Below are 19712 nucleotides of genomic sequence, written 5' to 3' on the forward strand. Positions count from 1 at the left end.
TCTCTGTGTTACTCCAGTGGGCACCGTGCCAGCCTGCCCTGCTGTTTGCTGAATGGAAAAAATAAGGTAGAGGAAATCCCTTGTGGAATGTCCTTGCTCTATGTAGGGCACATTTTATGTGGGGGTAAAAAATAAATCTTACTCAGCATGGTCAGATTTGTTCGTTTGCAAGTTATGCATTATTATCTGTCATGATCTGGATTAACTGGAAGTGATAACAGCTGTGGAGTCTCTGTGGATTAGATCCTTAAAAGTGAAGACAGGCAGCTGCAGAGAAATACATATTGTTCATTGACTTCTTCTTTTCCTTTTAGCCCTGGCGTATATGCCTTAGGCTTGTTTGTGACTATGATTCGGTAAAATACAGCATATATATGGGTGCAAAATGGTTCCTTTATTTTATTTTCTTAGGCTGGTTACACACCGGCACTTTAGTGCGTGATGAGCACGCATAGGCTTCCGCACTGCCCTAACCCTAGTGCATGCTCGTCATGACTAAACGGCGGCGGCCCTTCATAAGGCCGCCGCCGTGAGGACGTGACGGCTGCGTGCCTCTACGGGCGGCGTCCGGACGTGCGTCTCAATCCGCACAGGGCGCCTAGGGCGCCCTTTCCGCGGCACAGAAGGAGCTCCGTTCGCGAGCTCCTTCCTGGTAACCCGCGCCGCTTTGCTTCGCTGGCGCAGCCTTCAGATGGTGCACCCAGCGAAGCAAGGGAGAAAGGGCCAAGCAGCCCCTTTCTCCCCCTCCAAGCCCCACGGGGTGTCTTGGGGCTCAAGCCCAAGGACACCCCTTTTCAGGCTGCGGGGAAGCAGCGTTTTGCTGCTTCCCGGCAGCCTCAAAAGCAGTGGATCGGGGCCTCAGCGGCTGCCGTTCTGGCAGCTCAGGCCCCAATCCGGCGGGGAAAGGGGCAGGTGCAGCCCGCCTCAAAGAGGCGGTCTGTAACCCGCCATAGAATCATAAGCGTTGGAAGGAATCCCAAGGGATATCCAGTCCAACCCCATATCACTGCCTAACCTTCTCTTCTCCAGGCTAAACATACCCAGCCCAGTTTCCTCATAGGGAATGGTTTCCAGACTCTTTGGTTGCCCTTCTCTGGACATGCTCTTTGAGAAGGAGACATATGGTATGTAACCTGTGCTTGTTGTTGCATGCCTTCAAGTTGTTTCTGACTTATGGCAGCTCTAAGGTGAAGCTATCATGAGATTTTCTTGGCAAAATTTGTTCAGAGGAGGTTTTTCTTTGCTTTCCCATGAGGCTGAGGGGGTGTGACTTCCCCAAGGTCTCCCAGTGAGCTTCATGACCCAGTGGGGATTTGAACCCTGGTCTCCAGAATCATAGCCCGATGCTCAAACCACTACGCCACGGAGGTATATGTGTGGTGTACTGGTTTGAATGTTGGACTATGACTCTGGAGATCAGAGCTTGATCTCCCACTTGAGCAGAAAAACCCATTGGATGACCTTGTGCAAGTCACACTCTCTCATCCTCAGAGAATGGCATTGGCAAACCTCCACTGAACAAATCTTCCCATGAAAATCCCATGATTGCGTAGGATTGCCATAAGTAAAAAATAACTTGGAGGCACACAACAACAACAACCCTCCCATTCTATTGTCATACCAACCTTGTGAGGTAGGTTAAATTGGGGCAGTGACCAAGGCCAGTGAGTGCAGCATCCCAGGGAAAGGGAGGATTTAAACCACAATCACTTCTAACCACTACAGCACACTGCTTCCCTAATTCAGTGAAGCTACCAGTAGCATCATTCCATGAGATCGCCGTTGAGGATAATAGAATGTTAATGCTGGCATAAATATAACAAGACCTCCAAAATTTCAGCCGCTTTTCTTTAAAAAAGAAAATTTCCTAGCCCCTATGATTGTGAAGCGGGGCTTGAAAATGTCAGCAGTGCCTTGTTCTGATCTCAGACGGAAGGGATGGCTACATAAGGGTGCATCTCCATTATAGAAATAATACAGATTGACACCACTTTAAGTGCTGTAGCTCTGTCCTATGGAATCCTGGGATTTGTAGTTTTACAAGGTCTTTAACCTTCTCTGCCAAAAAGTGCCGGTGACTTGTAGAACTTCAAATTCCGGGATTCCTTAGGATGGAGCCATGGAAGTTAATGTCAAACCGCATCCTTTCTACTGTGTAGGTGCACCCTGAGAAATTTCCCTAGCAGGGTCAGGTTCCCTTGAAGAACATTAAAATTACACCTATACTACTGCTATAATTATAAAATGTTTTGCTTCCTGAGGTATTCACTTCCCAATGCATTTTATCTTAAAAACTGTGCTTTCAAAACATATTGAAAGGCTAGCATGGTATAGTGGTTTGAATGTTGGACTAAGACAGTGGGAGACCAGAGTATGAATCCTGTCTTTGCAATGGAAACTAAGTGATTCTGGGCAAGTCACACTCTCTCAGCCTCAGAGGATGACAGTGGCAAAGACAAACCCCCGTCTGAAGTAACTTGCCAAGAAAGCTGTATGATAGGTTTGCCTTAGGGTCATCATAAGTTGGAAATGACTTGAAGGCACACAACAACAACAACTTCTTTGAGTCAAATTGTATTGTAAAACACACAGAGCAAGATTATGTTAGCTATAATTTTAAATGGAACTTCCATATTCATGAACACACTTCTATAGTAGTATAGATAGACTTAAGTTGGATAAATATATTCTGCAGAATTAATGCAACAGCCCTTTACTACTTTCAAAGGTTTAGTCTGGCTAATTGTTTTGGAGCAAGACAGCTTGCAACCATTATAAAGTCAGTACGAATAAAACATCATATATAAAAAGTAGATCAAATAATACATGCAATAATATAAATCAGCTGACAGGCATCAGAGAGCTTCCACTTAAAGTTCATACCTGAACAATATTAATAATAATAATAATAAATAAAGTTTTTATTTATATACCGCACCTTCCATAGATCAGGGCGGTTTACATAAATTACAGTATGCGTACAATAGTTAAAAACAACACCATACAATATACAAAAAATAAAATAAAACCAGCAAAAGCCCCAGTAGCCCATTTTAGACTCAGTTGAGGCCTTCGACTGTTCCATATTGATTGATTGGTTCCTTTGAGGAAACAGTATTGAATAGCTGGGGATAAACTTTTGTTGAATCTAGAATGGAGGAAATGGGACTTGAAATAAATGGGACTTGTTAGCTGGAACAAAGCTGCATTGATTTCAGTAAGTCTGTTCTAAGTAAGACTAATGTTGCTGAATGAGCAGATTTTGGACCCAAAGCTTTCCCTTTTACATCCAGTGCAGAACTGTATGGATTGAGTTGCTCTGTGCACCTTACAGAGCTAGTGGTATTTTATTGATTTATTAATTTATTATTTATTCTATTCTGTTGTGTCTTCAGCTGGCATGTGTGCCTTCAAGTTGACTCTGACTTATGGCAACTTTAACTTATGGCAACCCTGTTGGTAGGATACATCTACACTGTAGAAGTAATGCAGTTTGATACCACTTTAAGTGGTATAGCTCTGTACTATGAATCTCTGGGGTATGTAGTTTGACACCATTTTTAGCCTTCTCTGCGAAAGTGTGTGGGTGCCTCACAAAACTGCAAATCCTAGATTTCTGTAGGATGGAGCCAAAGCAGTTAAAGTGGTGTCAAAATACATTTTTTCTACAGTGTAGATGCACCCATGTTTCTTGGTAAGATGTATTCAGAGGGGATTTGCCATTGCTGTCGTCTGAGACTGAGAGAATGTGACTTGCCCAAAGTCACCCAGTGGGTTTCCATGGCCAAGCTGGGATTTCAACCCTGGTCTCCAGGGTCGTAGTCCAACACTCAAACCATTATACTCTCCTTGAATCATAGAACCATAGAATTGTAGAGTTGGAAGAGGCCACAAGGGCCATCCAGTCCAACCCCATTCTGCCATGCAGGAACTCTCAATCAAAGCACCCCCGACAGATGGCCATCCAGCCTCTGCTTAAAGACCTCCAAAGAAGGAGACTCCAATACACTCCGAGGAAGGAGTTTGTTCCACTGTCGAACAGCCCTTACTGTCAGGAAGTTCCTCCTAATGTTAAGGTGGAATCTCTTTTCCTGGAGCTTGCATCCATTGTTCTGGGTCCTAGTCTCTTGAGCAGCAGAAAATAAGCTTGCTTCCTCCTCAAGATGACATCCCTTCAAATATTTAAATAGGGCTATCATATCACCTCTTAACCTTCTTTTCTCCAGGCTAAACATACCCAGCTCCCTAAGTCATTCATCGTAGGGCATGGTTTCCAGCCCCTTCACCATTTTAGTTGCCCTCCTTTGGACAAGCTCCAGTTTCTCAATGTCCTTTCTGAATTGTGGCACCCAGAACTGTGCTGCCCAAGTGGGCTTCCACAGATGAGCGGGGATTCGAACCCTGGTCTTCAGAGTCATTGTGCAACACTCAAACCACTACGCTATGCCATGCTGCCCAAGTGGGCTTCCATGGCTGAGTGGAGATTTGAATCCTGGTCTCCAGAGTCCTAGTCCAACACTCAAACTTCATTGGTTTGTAAACTGGTCACAGCTCCTATATAGCCCTTTGTCTGGTCACCTATAGTGAGTAAAAAAAGTCCCCAGGAGAGAATTGCCAATGTATTACCATTAGTGTTTATGGTTGGGGAGGCACTTCAGATTCAGAAGAGTAAAAGGAGAACCAGCTTAGCTGCGGCAGTTTTGCTTCCATAAGAAAACTTTGGAGCCACAGTAACCTGAGAAGCAAATGCAGTGAGCATGTCATTTCTCAGAAGATGCAAAGACAGCTGTGGGCGATTAAAGTGGAATCGTGTGTACCATTTTGTTCTGATGGCAATGCGTTTGAAAAGAGCCCACAGAATCCCCTGACCTCCATCTTGCAGAATTAACACTGGATAGTTTGGGTGCCCTTTAGATTAGCTCAAGAGGAAACCTGGCCAAGGGGAATGGAAGGAATATAATTACTGGTTTTCAAATGGCAAATCTAATTTGAACATGTTAATAATGCCGTAAGTCAATAAACAAACGTGGTAAGATACATACGGCTTGTGTCGCTCTCTTGAACTGTCAGTAACTGGACAGGCGGGGATGGCGGGGGTGTGTGGATGATAACTAGATGTGCTGAGTGGTTTTTTGGTTTTATTTGTGACTAGCTCATCTTCCAGGATAAAGAAGTCTGTCTTCATTCATGTCCTTAAAGCTCTGAAGGCAGTGTAGAAAGGCTCTGTTCAGGATAAATGTTTGCAAAAGGATTTTTTTTTCAAGACTGAGGTTTTGTGAAAGATGGCAGGATGGGTTGTATTTGCTGCTGTCATGTGGGGTCAGGAATTAGGGATTTTAATACATTTTATTATATTTTAATTAACATATTTGAATCCTGCCCTGTATCCTGGGATCTTATATGTAAAATCCATTTAAACCATTTAAAACATTAAATGTATTAAATATCTATATAAATATATTAAACAGATATCAAATATCTATCAGTTAACACTTCTGTTGTGTTCCTCACTGGAATTGTCCTTCCATACCATTCCGTTGTTGAGTTGTGATATTTCTTCATCAGCCTTCCATCCTGAGGCATCTTATGCTTCATTCTCTTACCAGTCTTGAGCGATGCAAAATGGATATTTCTGTTGAAAAATATGAACCTGATCATTTTTTTTTTGTATACAAAAAATCTGCCAGGAAGGAACACCACTGAAATGATTATATTCCAGGCCCTTCACTGGGTTGCATTGGGAAGAGAATCATAGAATTTTATGGTATTGCAACCCTGAGTGTGCAGAAATGCACAACTAACACATTTCTGAAATATGCTCATCCAACCTCAGCCTCCAAAGATGGAGAGTCCACCACCCTCCGAGGCAGTCTGTTCCACATAAACAGTTCTTATAGTAAGTGTGTGTGTGTATTCTTCCTATTGTTTGCTTTTGCTTTAGATAGTTTTCCCTTTCTCTCTTCTGTTTTGCTCTGGTCCTCCAGGTGTTTTGGACTTTAATTCCCAGAAGCCCCAGCCAGCTTGGCCAACAGTAAGCAATTCTGGGAGCTGGAATTCAAAACATCTGGAGGACCAATGTTTGGGATCCATTGCTTTAGATGTTTCCCCCTTTCTATCCCCTCCTCCCTTCTGTAAGTATCTTTAGATGATGACAAAGATATCTGATCTTTGCTCTTGTTTGTGGAGAATTTTGAGAGAAGTTGGTAATGACAAACCCCTTCTTAAGAAACTTGCCAAATAAACCTCATGATGTGGTTATCATAAGTCAGAAGTGACTTGAAGGCACACAACAACAAGAAGAATAGCAACAGGCCCTTCAAAAGGAAAGCCCAGTTTGCAGGCAGTTTCTGGTCCCTCTAAGCATTTTCTACACATCGAGAGCTCTCAGTGTGTATAAAAAGTATACATATTTTATGTATATATCACATTTTCCCTTACTTTCATGGAGTTCAGAGCAATTTGGATGCTTTCCAGAACATCTATCTAGGCATTTTCCTGGCCTTGTCTTGGTCACCCTTTACCAGGGCTTGATTTACTAAAGTGAGTTGGGAAAGAATGAGCATATTTTCCCTGCATTTAAGACTTTTTAAACCCCTTTGCTAAAGGCATTCAGTAGTTTCATAATCATACTACTTATTGCTGTTATGCCCTGTCAAGTTGGCTTTGACCCATGGCAACCCTATGAATAAGAGATCTCCTGTTATCAACAGCCCTGCTCAGGTCTTGCAAACGCAGGGCTTTGGCTTTCTTGATTGAGTCTATCAACTTTCTCTTTTCCTAGTGCTTTACTTATCATCATATTTTCCAGTGAGTCCTGTTATCTCATGGTATGCCCAAAACGCAAGAGCCTCAGTTTAGTCGTTTCCGTTTCGTCCTTTTGGTTCCCACCTTGCTGAGCATTCTCATCCCTTCCATTGAGTTGCATTGTCTCACGATACATCCAAGGTTCAACATCCTCAGTTTTGTTGTTTTGGCTTCTAGTAAGAATTTAGCCTTGGTTTGTTCTCAGACCCACTTATTTTGGCAGTCTGTAATAATTTGTAGAGGTCTCCCCAGGCACCACATTTCAAATGAGTTGATCTTTTTCTTACCAGTTTTCTTCACTGTCCAGCTTTCACAACCACACATAGAAACTGGAAACAGTATTACAGTACTTGGATGATTCTTGATTTTGGTATTCAGTGATATATTTTTTACACTTGAGGATCTTCCTTCATAGCTGCCCTTCCAAGCCACAGGCTGTATCACCACATCAAGCTAGCTTTCCTTCACTTGGCACCACACAGATATGTTAAAGCTCAATATTTTAAAAATTATCATAAGCCGCCTTGTATCCCATCGTGGGACAAAGGTGGAATATAAAGTCAATAAATAAATACATGGCTAGCTAGGGATGATGAGACTAGTCCAACATATTGGGAGGGTACTAGTTTTAAGAAAGCTCCCTTAATTTTCTTCCATTGCCTTCATTTTGTGCATCGGGTTGATGTCCTGTGCCTGTGGAAATACCTTATCCTGCTTGTTTAACTTCCTACAGTATTTCTATTGTTTCTTACCCTGAAGGCATTGGATCCTGTCTTATCTTGGCAGCTAAGCAGGGTCAGCTCTGGTTAGTTCTTGGACGGGAAGTTACATCTGACACCAGGTGCTGTATTTGAGAGGGAGGAACTGGCAAAACCATTTCTTGAGTAGTCCTTGCCTAAGAAAACCCTATGGAATTCATGGGATCGCCATAGGTTGACAGGTGATCCGAAGGCACATATATACATTTCTTCTAATACGTGACTGATACTATTCTAGAATAAGTTCTCATCCCTCTTTGGTCTCGGTAATCTCCACTTCCTGCTCCTTCTGAGGAATTTTGCAATTTAAATTCCATAGCAATGTAGTCATTTCAGGAATTGCAGCAATGCCTTTTATTAACATTTTTCTTGGGTAGCCTGGAAATCTACCTTAGTTCAGGCTGGAAGAAGGACGGGTAGTTGTTTGATTGGAAGTTTTCCTGTGTATCTTGCTGCAATTTATTTTTTAAAATTTCTAAAGTTGTTTTCCAGTCTCGTGCAGTTTAGGGTGAGGGTGTTTGTCTGGTGAGGAAAAAGTGATAAATGGTAAAGCAGTTTAAATTTTGGAACTGGTACAGACAGCAACATCTTCATATTTAATCATTTGGAGAACCTTTTGGAATGGAGGGTTCTTCAGCTACTGCCCTATTCCAGTTCTAACTATGCTTTCTTAGACTACGACTTCCAGAAACCACAGACACCATGCCAGTAGTCATGCTGTTTGGGGGATTCTGGGAGTTGTGGTCCAAAAAGTGACGTGTCTGAGTGCTTGCTGTTGCTCCAACCGCTGGGACTGAACTCCAGTAATTTTGTAACCATCTGTCAAAGTTGAAATTTTAAAAAGTATTTATAGATTGAGCCTCCCTTATCTGAATTCTGAAATCGGAAATATTCCAAAACCCAATACTTTTTCAGTTTTAGGTGCCTGAAATAGTGACACCTTTGCTTTCTGAAGGGTCAGTGTACACAAACTTTGCTTCATGCACAAAATTATTTAAAATATTGTATAAAATTATCTTTGGGTTATGTGTATGAAGTGTATATGAAACATAAATGAATTTTGTGTTTTGGGTCCTATCGCCAAGATACATCATTATGTACATACAGTTGCCACTCTGTATTCACAGATTCAACCATCCATGGTTTGAACAGTTTCCTCCCCAAAAGCAAGACTATTTTGTTATTTTATATAAGGGACACAATTTTACTATACAATTCTATATAATGAGATTTGGGCACTCATGGATTTTGGTATCCATGGGGGGGTGTCCTGGAACCAAATCCCAGCAGATACCAAGGGCCCCTATATATGCAAATACAGGTATTCCATAATCCAAAAAATAAGTAAATAAATAAATAAAAAATAAAAAATTCCAAAACACTTCTGGTTTCAAGTTTTTTGGATAAGGGAGACTCGACCTGCAATTCCATCACCATCTGCCAAAGCTACAGGAGAAAATATAGAATCCCATGAGAAAACAGATAGTTAAAAAAGAGTTTATAAGCAACACTGTGTGTGGGTATATTTGCACTTGCAGATGGTTTCTAGAAAACAAAATGAAACAAATTAATGATGTCAATATTTCAGATTCTTCCTTGCAAAGAGGAACTACCCAATGTATTAACAGTTCCCTCCTAATGTTGTGTTTTTGTGTGTTTCTTTTCTTTCCCAGGGAGTGGAGCAACAGCTGTTGTCCAAGCAGCCCACTGTATGCCGAAGAAAGAGAAGGTGGCAATTAAACGGATCAACCTCGAGAAATGTCAGACCAGCATGGATGAGCTCCTGGTACAAATATTCCATCAATGTTGTCCCACGATTCCTTTAGGGTCTGTAAATCACTGTGGCACTAAGCCGGTGATGGACTCCCCTCTGTGCAGGCATTTGTTAAACTCTTAATGGTTGCATTGGATTTTTAAATTTTTAATGGAAAAGGTTCCAAGACATCATGGAGGTTTGGAAAACAGCCCATTTTATGTCTGGTGGGTTCATTTTATTTAGTGGGTTTTCCAGAGGTGGGCTTAAAATTTCTCTCTTGATTTATAGCCGCCCTGATTGTTCTCAGAGGGGCGGGATACAATTATTATTATTATTATTATTATTATTATTATTATTATTATTATTATTATTTAGGGGAAGGATATGCCACTATGGCAACCAGTGTTTTCTTATATATTAGTTACATTTATATTCTGCCTTTTCTTGAATAAGCCTAAAACGGTCTACATAAGTGCTACTTCAGTAGCTGTCCCTGGACCTGTACTGGTCTCTGAGCCATTGGCTGCCGATCCTCAGAGAGTTTTAGGGAAAGAAAGAAGCAGTTGTATTCAATGGGTCCCTGGCAACTTGGGGAAAAGTACTCTGCTGACCCACATCAGGTAGTTTGAGAAGCTTCTCTATTTTTCTATTGCTCCCACTCTGATTCCTTCATGAATAACAAATGTATGTTAATTATTATTAGTAACAAATTTATTGTCACAAAATGGTGGCCCAAATAATTTCATTAGAAGTTTTAAAAAAATTACTAATACTAAAACATAAGATAAAAACAGTATAGTTAAAACTCATAAAACCCATTAAAACAATAAAAACCATTAAGACATGTGAATTATCAGGCTACTTAGATTGCTAGACCATAAAATACATTTACTTGATGAAAGTTTCAGAACAAGGATAGTTTCCTAAATTCCTACAAAAGTAAATATGCCACAGACTACCATAAGCGTTTAATATTAAGATTTTGTTTTGGAGATGGAGGTACATTTCTACTGATTCCACCTCCACTCAAAATGGTTTCCAATTTCCACATCCCTGTTGAGAACCTCGAGCCCACATTGTTGTCCACCTCCCTACTTCATCCTCATAACAATCCTGTGGAGTAGGTCAGTCTGGGAGAGAATGCCTGACCCAAGTTCACTCAGTGTCTGCTCTTCCATGTTCTTCCACCCTCACAGTTTTCCAAGCCTCTCAATTTGTCTCTACTGATTTCAGCTTCCACGCTTTTAGCCCCATCTGTGAGAGCTTCTGGGGCCTCAAGTTGACAAAACCATGCTCTGGTGGTGAATGGTACGAGGACCTGGCAGAGTAGTCTTCACTTTCTTGTGAAGATCATTGTGTTGTATGTGCTGGCCTTGCACCAAGATCCACCACCATGTTGGAGTATATGCATACTGAGGCTCTAGCAGGGATTGCCATTGCTGTTTTTGGGCTGCTTGGAAAAGCTGCATTGGTCTATAACTCCAAGAATCTCCCAGTTCTTGGGAACAGTAATTCAAAGGAAGGTAACTTCTTAGCTCACGTGCAGCTGACATAGCTCAGTTTGAGCAGTAATGATGCTGAGCAGAACTCAAGATCTATATAGTTTATCTATGCTGGGTGATATCTGGGTGATACGGGACAGTTTATCTATCCTGAGTGATGTCTTTAACATGGTGGGACCAGTCAGTACGTTTATCAGCAGGGGGCAAGTGTGGGAAGCTAGGGGTCCACAATAGCCTCCCAGGAAATGTTGGAGGGCCGTATCTCCCAGTCTCAAAAAAAAGATCAGATCACCTTTCACCCCCAAATGTCCCCAAGCCCCCTCTAGGAATGTGGAAAGGCACTTTGCCATAATTCTAGGTCCCTCTTGGTCATTTTGGGCCCTGGAGAAGCCTTTTGTAACAACAGGAAGTGACTCTCAAAGGGGCTACGAGGTCTCTCTACATATTGATTCTACAGACTAATAGGCTTAGCGAGCATTTTGGGGCATTTTTTGAACTCTGGGGTCCACAAAAACAACCCAAGAGGCCACACTTTGCCCACTCCTGCTATAGAGCAAGACCTCCGATCTTCAGAACAACCTACCCACCATCTTGGTTCTAGTCTGTAGCCAGACCTGTGTAACTGAATGCCTCCCATGTCAATTGTGCAACTCTATTCTCTGGCCTGATCACTCTTGGTCCTTCCTTGTTGAAGCAGTCACACTGATTATTGGAATTTTGAGTTTTTGCCAGTTTTGGACTCAAAGGACCTTTCAGAAAGCTTTGCAATAGAAAACATAGATAAAACTCCTTCTAATTAAATATCTTAATCTCCAGTTGACCCACTCCTCCAAAATACCAACTATTTCATTGGCTAATGAATGGGACGACAAATGAATTGCTGTTTTCCTTCTTCTCAAAAGGTTCCAATTAGGTGACCCAATGGTTATTTTGTTCTTTGTTTGTTGGACTTTTGCTTGAGGAAGCAAACTCATGATTTCTTTTTGCCAGCGGCCTACATGTAACAGACAAGTTCTGAGTTCTAGGATTGCATCACAGCATTGTTCTCTCAAGAACAGGGGAATTTTCCACTCTTAATAATTTCTAGGTAGAATCATAGAGCTGGAAGGGATCCCAAGGGTCATATAGTCCACCACAGTCCTTTTGCTCCAGAAAAAGTTCTGATACGGAAAACAGCAATGAGCTGAAATATTGGCAGAGCCTGGGTATATCGGACCTAAGGTCTTTTTTGTTCTATCCCCCGGAAGTGCCAGATGAATCCCTCTGGGAAGGTCAGACACAGGGACATGAAAGTAGTGGCTTTTCCTTGTCTGCTCTCAGTGTCTCGTATTCAGAGGCCAAGCCTTTGGAAATGTTAGATTTTTTGAACCTCAACTCACATGATCTCCCCAGCCAAAGATGTTTGAGGGGCAACTAATCTGGCTTAAGCCAAGCTTTAATGGAGGTTTGTTTGTTTTAAAAAGAATACTTCATGAAGGATTGACTTTGAAATGGGACCCAGCCTGATAATGGATTTAAAGCTCCAGACCTGATCCCAGTTGTATGCAATATAATAAATACATGTTTCATTTTCCCTATTCCAAAATGCTTGGGAATGTTTTGAATTCTGGTTTTTTGGGGATTTTGGAATATTTGCACATACGTAATGAGCTATCTTGGAGATAAGACCGAAGCCTAAATATTAAATTCATTTATGTTTCATATACACCTTGTGCACATAGCCCATAATTTTATACACAATATTTTAAAATAATTCTGTGCATAGAACAAGGTTTGTGTATATTGAACCATCAGAAAACAAAGGTGTCACTATCTTCCCTGCTCATGTAGACAGTTTTGGATTTTGGAATATTTCAGGTTTTGGAATTCCACATAAGGGAGACTTAACCTGTGATAGCGCCATTAGGGCATGTTCTGATCCTGTCATTATTAGGTAACTTTAACCAATTTCTACATATTTGAAATAAAAGAGGCAAAGTCTCCAGACTTCTCTTCAGTTCCCCTTATTTTAAAAAGAAGTTAACTATGACTTCTCTCTCCCATGCTCATTAATTTTAGAAAAGGCTTTTCTTAAACATTGGTTGTTATTTATGACGATTCCCATTTACTGTAATGGGGGGGGGGAGGCCATTGCCATCTCTCTTTTGATTTGATGAATCCATTATCAAGGATTGATTTGAATTTTTCTTTTCTAGACACAGTGAGCCTACCCAGCTGTGCCATGGGCTAGTTGTAATTAGGAGCATTAAGCTTACTCAGTTGCACTTGTCCCTCCATATTCACTAGGGTTAGGGGCACAAGACCCCTGTGAATATGGAAAAACTGTAAATAACAAAAACACCATGTTTTTATCTGAGAGGACACCTCTCTAGGGATCTCTGGGTCCTCCAGTGCAACATTGTGGTCACCGTCCGACAGACACTGACCATAGACCTGCCCTGGAGGAGCTACTAATGCCTAGTAGAGTATTCTCTCTAGGAATCTTCAGGTCTTTCAGTGTAACCTTTTGTTAAAATTGACCATAGAATTGCACCAGAGGACCTAGATATTCCTAGAGAGAACATATTAAATAAATCTGTGAATAATCAAATATGGAGGGATGATTGTACATTGATTGAAATGGTTTTGATTGGAAAAGCACCCACGGTTAATTGAGCAGCACAGGTTTTAATTTTTTAAGTATGTGCGGGCAGATAAAGTCATGCCAAAGTATTTCCCCCCCTCTGACTTTTCCGCATTTTACCGTTACTGTTTAATTACCACCTGCAATTAAAATGAATTGACTTAGTCTTGTTACTACTTGATGTATACAAGATACTCAAAACTGTGAAGATCCAAGCTACAGTTGGCTCTCCACATTTGCGGTTTTGACTTTTGCAGAAATGATTATGTGCAGTTTTGATCAATTATGTTCTCTGTAGGAACCTCTAGGTCCTCCAGCGCAGCTTTGCTAGAAGTTGACCATAGAGTTGTGCTGGAGAACTTAGAGGCTCCTAGAGAAAACACTTCTCTAGGCATTTGTAGGTCCTCCAGCATGATTCTATGATCAACTTCTGGCAGAGATTCCTTGGAGATTCCTAGAGGGGTATTCTCTTAGGTAAAAAGAATACTGTTTTTTTATTTGTGGTTTTTCCACATTCAAAGGTTTCCTTTACCCCTAACCCCAGAAAATGTGGATGGACTACGGTATATATTTTTTATTTCGGCATAATGTTCACGGCAATTATGTGTGATAATTATTTGCACAATTACTCACCATTTTTGCTTTATTTGCAGGATGCTAATTTTTCTTTAATGTCAAAATTAGCCCTAGTTTGATAAGCTCAGAGTATGTATACCCCACTCTTCAGCCCCAAAGGCTTTCAGAGAGGCCATCATCATCATCATCATCTGTACCACAAGTGATAACATTTTTTGCAAGACACTGTCTGCGTTTGTGTGTGCCAGTGTGGATATTGGTGGTTTTTTAATATGAATGGACAGAAGAGGACTGTCTCTTCTAAAATGATGTCTACTTCAAAGTGTTTTGAAAAGAGCATACTCTTTCCCTGGAGTTTTACACCTATGCAGGAAACTTCCTCCATTCAATCTTTTTGTTTTCAAAGAAAGAACAGCTGCCCCAACAAAATCACCCTTTACCAAAACCACCATTCAGTGAAGGGGGGTAAATTAAGGGAAATGGAATGGGTGCCTTTTTCACAGCCCAGCTATTTGTGTGGTCAGGCAAGAGTCACTATCCTTGCAGCCTTCCTGCGCTGTGCTGATCAAGAGGAGAATCCAAGCCCAGCTTGCAACACATTCCTGGCTGTCTCTAGGCAACAAAATCCTAGTTTTTGTGCAGCATCAAAAGCTCCAGCTCTTCCACCTGGAATTTGGGGGATGGAGATGGAGAGGAGGATAGTGAGATGGAAATACAAAACAGAATAGCGGAGTGGCCAAGCCAACCAAAAAATAAACTTCAGGATGGCTCCTCCAGCGGTAGCTGGGTTGGCCATATAGAAAAGCACAATATCACCCTAACTCACAAAATACTGATACCTTTATTGGGCCAATCAAAATGCACATGTTGCAAGCTTTCAAAGCTCCCCTGGCTTCTTTATCATGTAAAGGTGTTAAAAATCATATAGGAGAAAGGGGGGTGGATGACAGTGTTAGTCATAGACCTGCATTTGGTCCAGATATTGTAGTTGTCATCAGTTCAGATAGTACAGAAAGGTATTAATGCAGGTGGGCCCATCCTCCTGACCACGAGGAAACTGGAAGATTCAGTCTAGGGAAATAAAGTTTAATCTCCATTAGCAAGGATGAGTTAGCTTTGTTCAGGATGAGGGCAGAAACACATCCATCTGAAAGATTCATCCTTTCCCCAAATTTGCTTCCCTTCTCTTGCTTCTAGCCTTCACTTTGTAAAGTTAAGGCTACCCTGTTACCCAATGCAAAAAGAGGTTTCTCTGTGTTGTTTCCTCCAGCTCTGGGGATACTTTCCCTCCTATGGGTTAGTGAAGAGTGATAAGTTATTTATAATGAATTCATTCCAGGCTTTAAAAGTGGTACTGTAGTTATAAATATAGTTATGCATATTTGTATTGTGATATTTTTAAAGCCTGGAAATAACTCATTATAAATACCTCTTTGTTCATCTCCCACAATAATGAAGGTTGTGTGTATGCTTTGTGCCTTCAAGTTGTTTCCAACTTATGGTGAGCCTAAGACAAGTCTATCCAGGGGTATTCTTGGCAAGATTAGTTCAGAGGAGGTTTGCCATAACCTTCCCCTGAAGCTGAGAGCATGTGACTTTCCGAAGTCACCCAGTGGGTTTATAATTGCATTAATTTAAATATGTGTGGGCAGATGTAGAGTCAATATCTCAGAGTTGTGCAAACGTAGTTATCCCTCTTTTCCTTTTCTACATTTTACTATGTTACAACCTGGAAACCTACTGCATTACAATCTGCAAATGAAAACCACATTGGATCCCATTTAAGAGTGAAAGGCAGCATGTCAGTGAAATATATAAATAATAAATTAATAACAAATAAATTAAAGGATAACACCTTTTCTTTTGTGGTGTAACAGCTTCTTAGTTACTGTTATAATTATTGGGATATGACTTCACACACCCCAAAGGAACATTATTACATAGTTGAGGTGCTGGCTTTGTTGTGATTGTTTAGGCAAGGGAGCAAGGTGAACAGAAAAGGAAGAGAGTATGTTTTGTACAAAACAGGGCATTAGCTTGAAGCATTCTTTTTTTTCTTAATTAAAAAGTACCTATTTTTAAGCTGAGAGAAATGGGGAAATAATTGTTTGTTAAATACATGTAACAGCGGCTAACTGGTTTATGAAAACTTTGAACTAAACAGGTATACCTCAGTTAACAAAGTTGACATGTTATCTAGGCCATTACTTCATTAACAGAAAATTTGGTACCAGAGGCAGAAATAACATGGAAAGACTAGGGATCGTTTACCACGCCCTCCAAAAATAAATTTTCAAAATCTGTTCTACATATTTCAGCAAGGTTTTTATTCAAAACTAACAGTACACACATGTGAATGAAACAACATCAAGTAAGCGTTTCATAAGTAAAGCAAAATATTTTGAACCTTCTAGAAATAGCATGAAGATTTCTTCCATAAATGCATCCAGGGATGTACCAGTCTCACCTTTCTTATGGTTTCACTTTTGATGGCCAGACTTATAGATCTGTGCTTTTTAAAAACATCCTGGGGGTAACTGGTAAGACAGGCTTATCAACTCTTCAGCTTTCTTTCTGTATTGCTTTTCATGCATGCTTAGTAAGGGACGCTGGAGGCAGCTGTTGCTTTCCTTGTTTGTTGTAGTGAGAACTACAGAAGGATTGGCTGGTGTAGAATCCAGCTCTTTCCCAGCCCAAAGTTTATTGCATTGTTTACTGAAGACACACTGCTGCAACCTGACACCAAAAACCTGTGTTTTTTCCTTCACCATCCTCCCAGTACCCATGTCGCTAAAAAAAACTTCCATCTAGACTGAGGATGAGGAGATAGACAGGTGTAAAAAGCCATTGTAACAAGGATCTTCACTATGAGGCACTTTGGTAACTGCATTATGCTTGGAAATCTAATACTTTTCTAGAAAGTGAGGGGCAAAACAGATGGCCCCGAAGGAGTGGGGTCATGCTGCCCCTTTGATCGCTGGATTGGGGCCATGGCAAGCACAAGCAGCAGAAAGCTGGCTTTGCCACCAAGGCAGTGGCTTTTCAGCATTTCTGTGGTGCGGCGCGTGTAAATGCTGTGAAGGCGCCACACATGCAGTCAGCTGTGTGGCTTCCCAGTGGTGTGGGGGCTGTGTCAGGGTGTGCAGCATCTAAGTGCCGTGCTCCCACAAAGGCACAAAGGGGCAGTCTGCTTCGCCCATAACTTTTCATGCTTTAGTTATGCTGTACCATTCAAGCATGAATTTCTGTGGATAGAGGAAAGAGTCAAAGAATGGTGTGCAATAGATCATTGTGTGTAAAGAACTGGCTGTAAGAGATGTTACAAGGAATTGAAGAATTGTGGCCCTTTGAGAATTTGTATACAGTAGTAATCTTTTCTCTACCTAAGTATGCTTTTAGGTGGCTTTCAACTAATTAATAAGACTAATCACCCCCCAGTTTGAAAGGAAAACTCAAGTTAATTTATTTTCCATATCACTTGGTTCGGCTTATTGCCAACATCTGTTTAACCCCCTGCAAGTGCCTTTTTGAGACAATACAGAGAGACAGTTTCCACCTTTATTAATAAAAGGCATCATGAACAGAACCTGCAATTAAACAGGGAAGGCTTTGCTCCAAAACTTTATACATTTTCAGATATAGTAATGCGCAAGAACCAAAATAGCTTGAAGGCTGGAACAAATGTTGTCCCCCTGACTTGTAGTTCTTGCCAGTTAATCAACTAAGGCTGTAGTTGATCTACTTATTAAAGTTTATTAAATAGATCAACAGTAGCCTTAGTTGACGCCAACCACGTCCTTTCCTCTTCCTTCGCCTTAAGTGGACTGTTGTCAGCTGGCATTTGCAGACACTGGCTTAAAGCTGCCGATTGGATAGGGAGAACTCTATAAGGGGGTTTACCAAAGTTATCTTTCCCCATTGAACAGATCAGGAATTCTTTTCCCCTGTCTCTGCGTGATAATTGGGTTTGGGATGCAGGGCTCAAGAGTGTCTACAGACAAGTTTTCCAATATTTCCTGGGTCAGATCTTGGATCTTCCCAGCCCTCTATTAAATGTTACAGCCCTACGTTTTACCATTTCTGCTTGCCAATATATACTATGTATACTCATCTAAGTTTAGAAATTTTAGTTAAAAAATTGACTGAAAAAACAGTCCACTTGTCCAAGGGTCAATGTAAGTATTGTACTTTAACTCTTATATGAAAAAGGGAACCATCTCCTGGTGAAATGGAAGAGTGTAATCTGCCCTGGAAGCACTGACCTCTCTCTACTTTCTCATCCATTCAGCCTTTACTGTGAGCAGTTATGCTTACTGGAATTTTTAAAGTTCTTTGGGATTGTTTTCCTTTGCTTCATCTTTTACATCTTTCATTAAGTCGAGGTTTTACTCTCAACTTATCCATGGGTCATATCAAAATCCACAATTTTGGCCTCAAAACTGCCCTCAGTTTATATGTGAAGTCAGTTTGTAGTCTGAATTCAAGATGATTTTCAAAGTCCTAAATAGCCAGCAGTGTTGTACAGAGAGATTTTGCAGTGTCTACAAGTGCAGATGAGAGCACTCCACATATAGAGAGAGTCGGTGTAGTTTAATGGTTTGAGAGTTGGACTATGACTTTGGAGATCAGGGTTCTATTCCCTGCTTGGCAATGGAAACCCACTGGGTTTTCTACAAACTCTCAACCCCAGAAAATCTGTGATAGGATCAAAAAGGAGATTGTAGTTATGAAATCAGAAGAAGATAAGGAATGGGAAGAGTATTTATGAAAGAACTAGACAAGATTCTAAAGTGTAAAGATACTATAACTGAACACTAAAGTAAGACTAGTCCAAGCCGTTGTATTCACCATTGACACGTATGGATGTGAGAGCTGGATATGAAGACAATCAACTCATTTAAAATGTTGTGCTGGAGAAGAGTGCTGAGGATACTTTGGACAACCAAAAAGGCAAACAAATGGGTTCAGTAAAAATACAGATTTTTGTTAAAGCTTTTGGAGCTTAATTGATGCACACACATGCATGACTTGAGTTTAGAACCCTCAGAAAGCAAAGATGTCACTATCTCTGCCACCCATGAAGAACAGGTTTGTTTTTTGGAATATACTGGAGTTTGATATTCCAGGCAAGGGAGACTTAACCTGTACATGAATAAATCTTTTCTGCAGTTTATGAAGTTAGGTATCCTGAGTTTGCGTATCAGACAAACTCAAATGGGTCATCCTCACGTCTAGTGTTTTCTGAATGCTTTCCTTGAGACCCAAAAGGGGCATCTGACATATGTGGCGTCTAGTATGATGCAGACAAAGTTGGACAGAGATCCATCTTTAATCCTATAGAATGATTTTTGCCTAAGAAATAAATAATAGCCAGGTTATCTTGGATGTGCTTAACCTTGATCCTTTTTTAAAAAATCTCAAAATATACTCAAGAGGCCACATACCCTCCAGTGACCCTCACACCTTGTTGTCATGTGGCAGTTTGCACCGACGACGTGTTTATAATTAAAACAGGCATGCATTTCTCGATGAATGCCATCTTCATACACACAGCAGCAGGGTTTTAAATTTAGAAGGCTGGGAGTCGCCTACCCTAGGGATTAGTGTGGGAGATTTAGTTTGGAAATATGCACGCAGTGACTCAAGGACACCTTGGCAGTTCGGCAGGGCAGAGGGGAAAGAAAATATTGTCA

General features: G+C 41.0%; 1 protein-coding gene across 2 annotated transcripts in view; it reads left to right on the forward strand.

Annotated features, from left to right (window-relative positions):
* OXSR1 (oxidative stress responsive kinase 1) overlaps positions 1–19712 on the forward strand; it is a 106887-nt gene that overhangs the window by 10875 nt on the left and 76300 nt on the right. For both annotated transcript variants that reach the window (XM_042473600.1, XM_042473599.1), the window contains exon 2: positions 9236–9348. In XM_042473600.1, coding sequence (XP_042329534.1) covers positions 9274–9348 — 75 coding nt within the window. In that variant the 5' untranslated portion in view covers positions 9236–9273. The remainder of the gene's footprint in view (positions 1–9235; positions 9349–19712) is intronic.

Source organism: Sceloporus undulatus, chromosome 6, assembly GCF_019175285.1.
Source record: "Sceloporus undulatus isolate JIND9_A2432 ecotype Alabama chromosome 6, SceUnd_v1.1, whole genome shotgun sequence".
Taxonomy (NCBI): Eukaryota; Metazoa; Chordata; class Lepidosauria; order Squamata; family Phrynosomatidae; genus Sceloporus; species Sceloporus undulatus.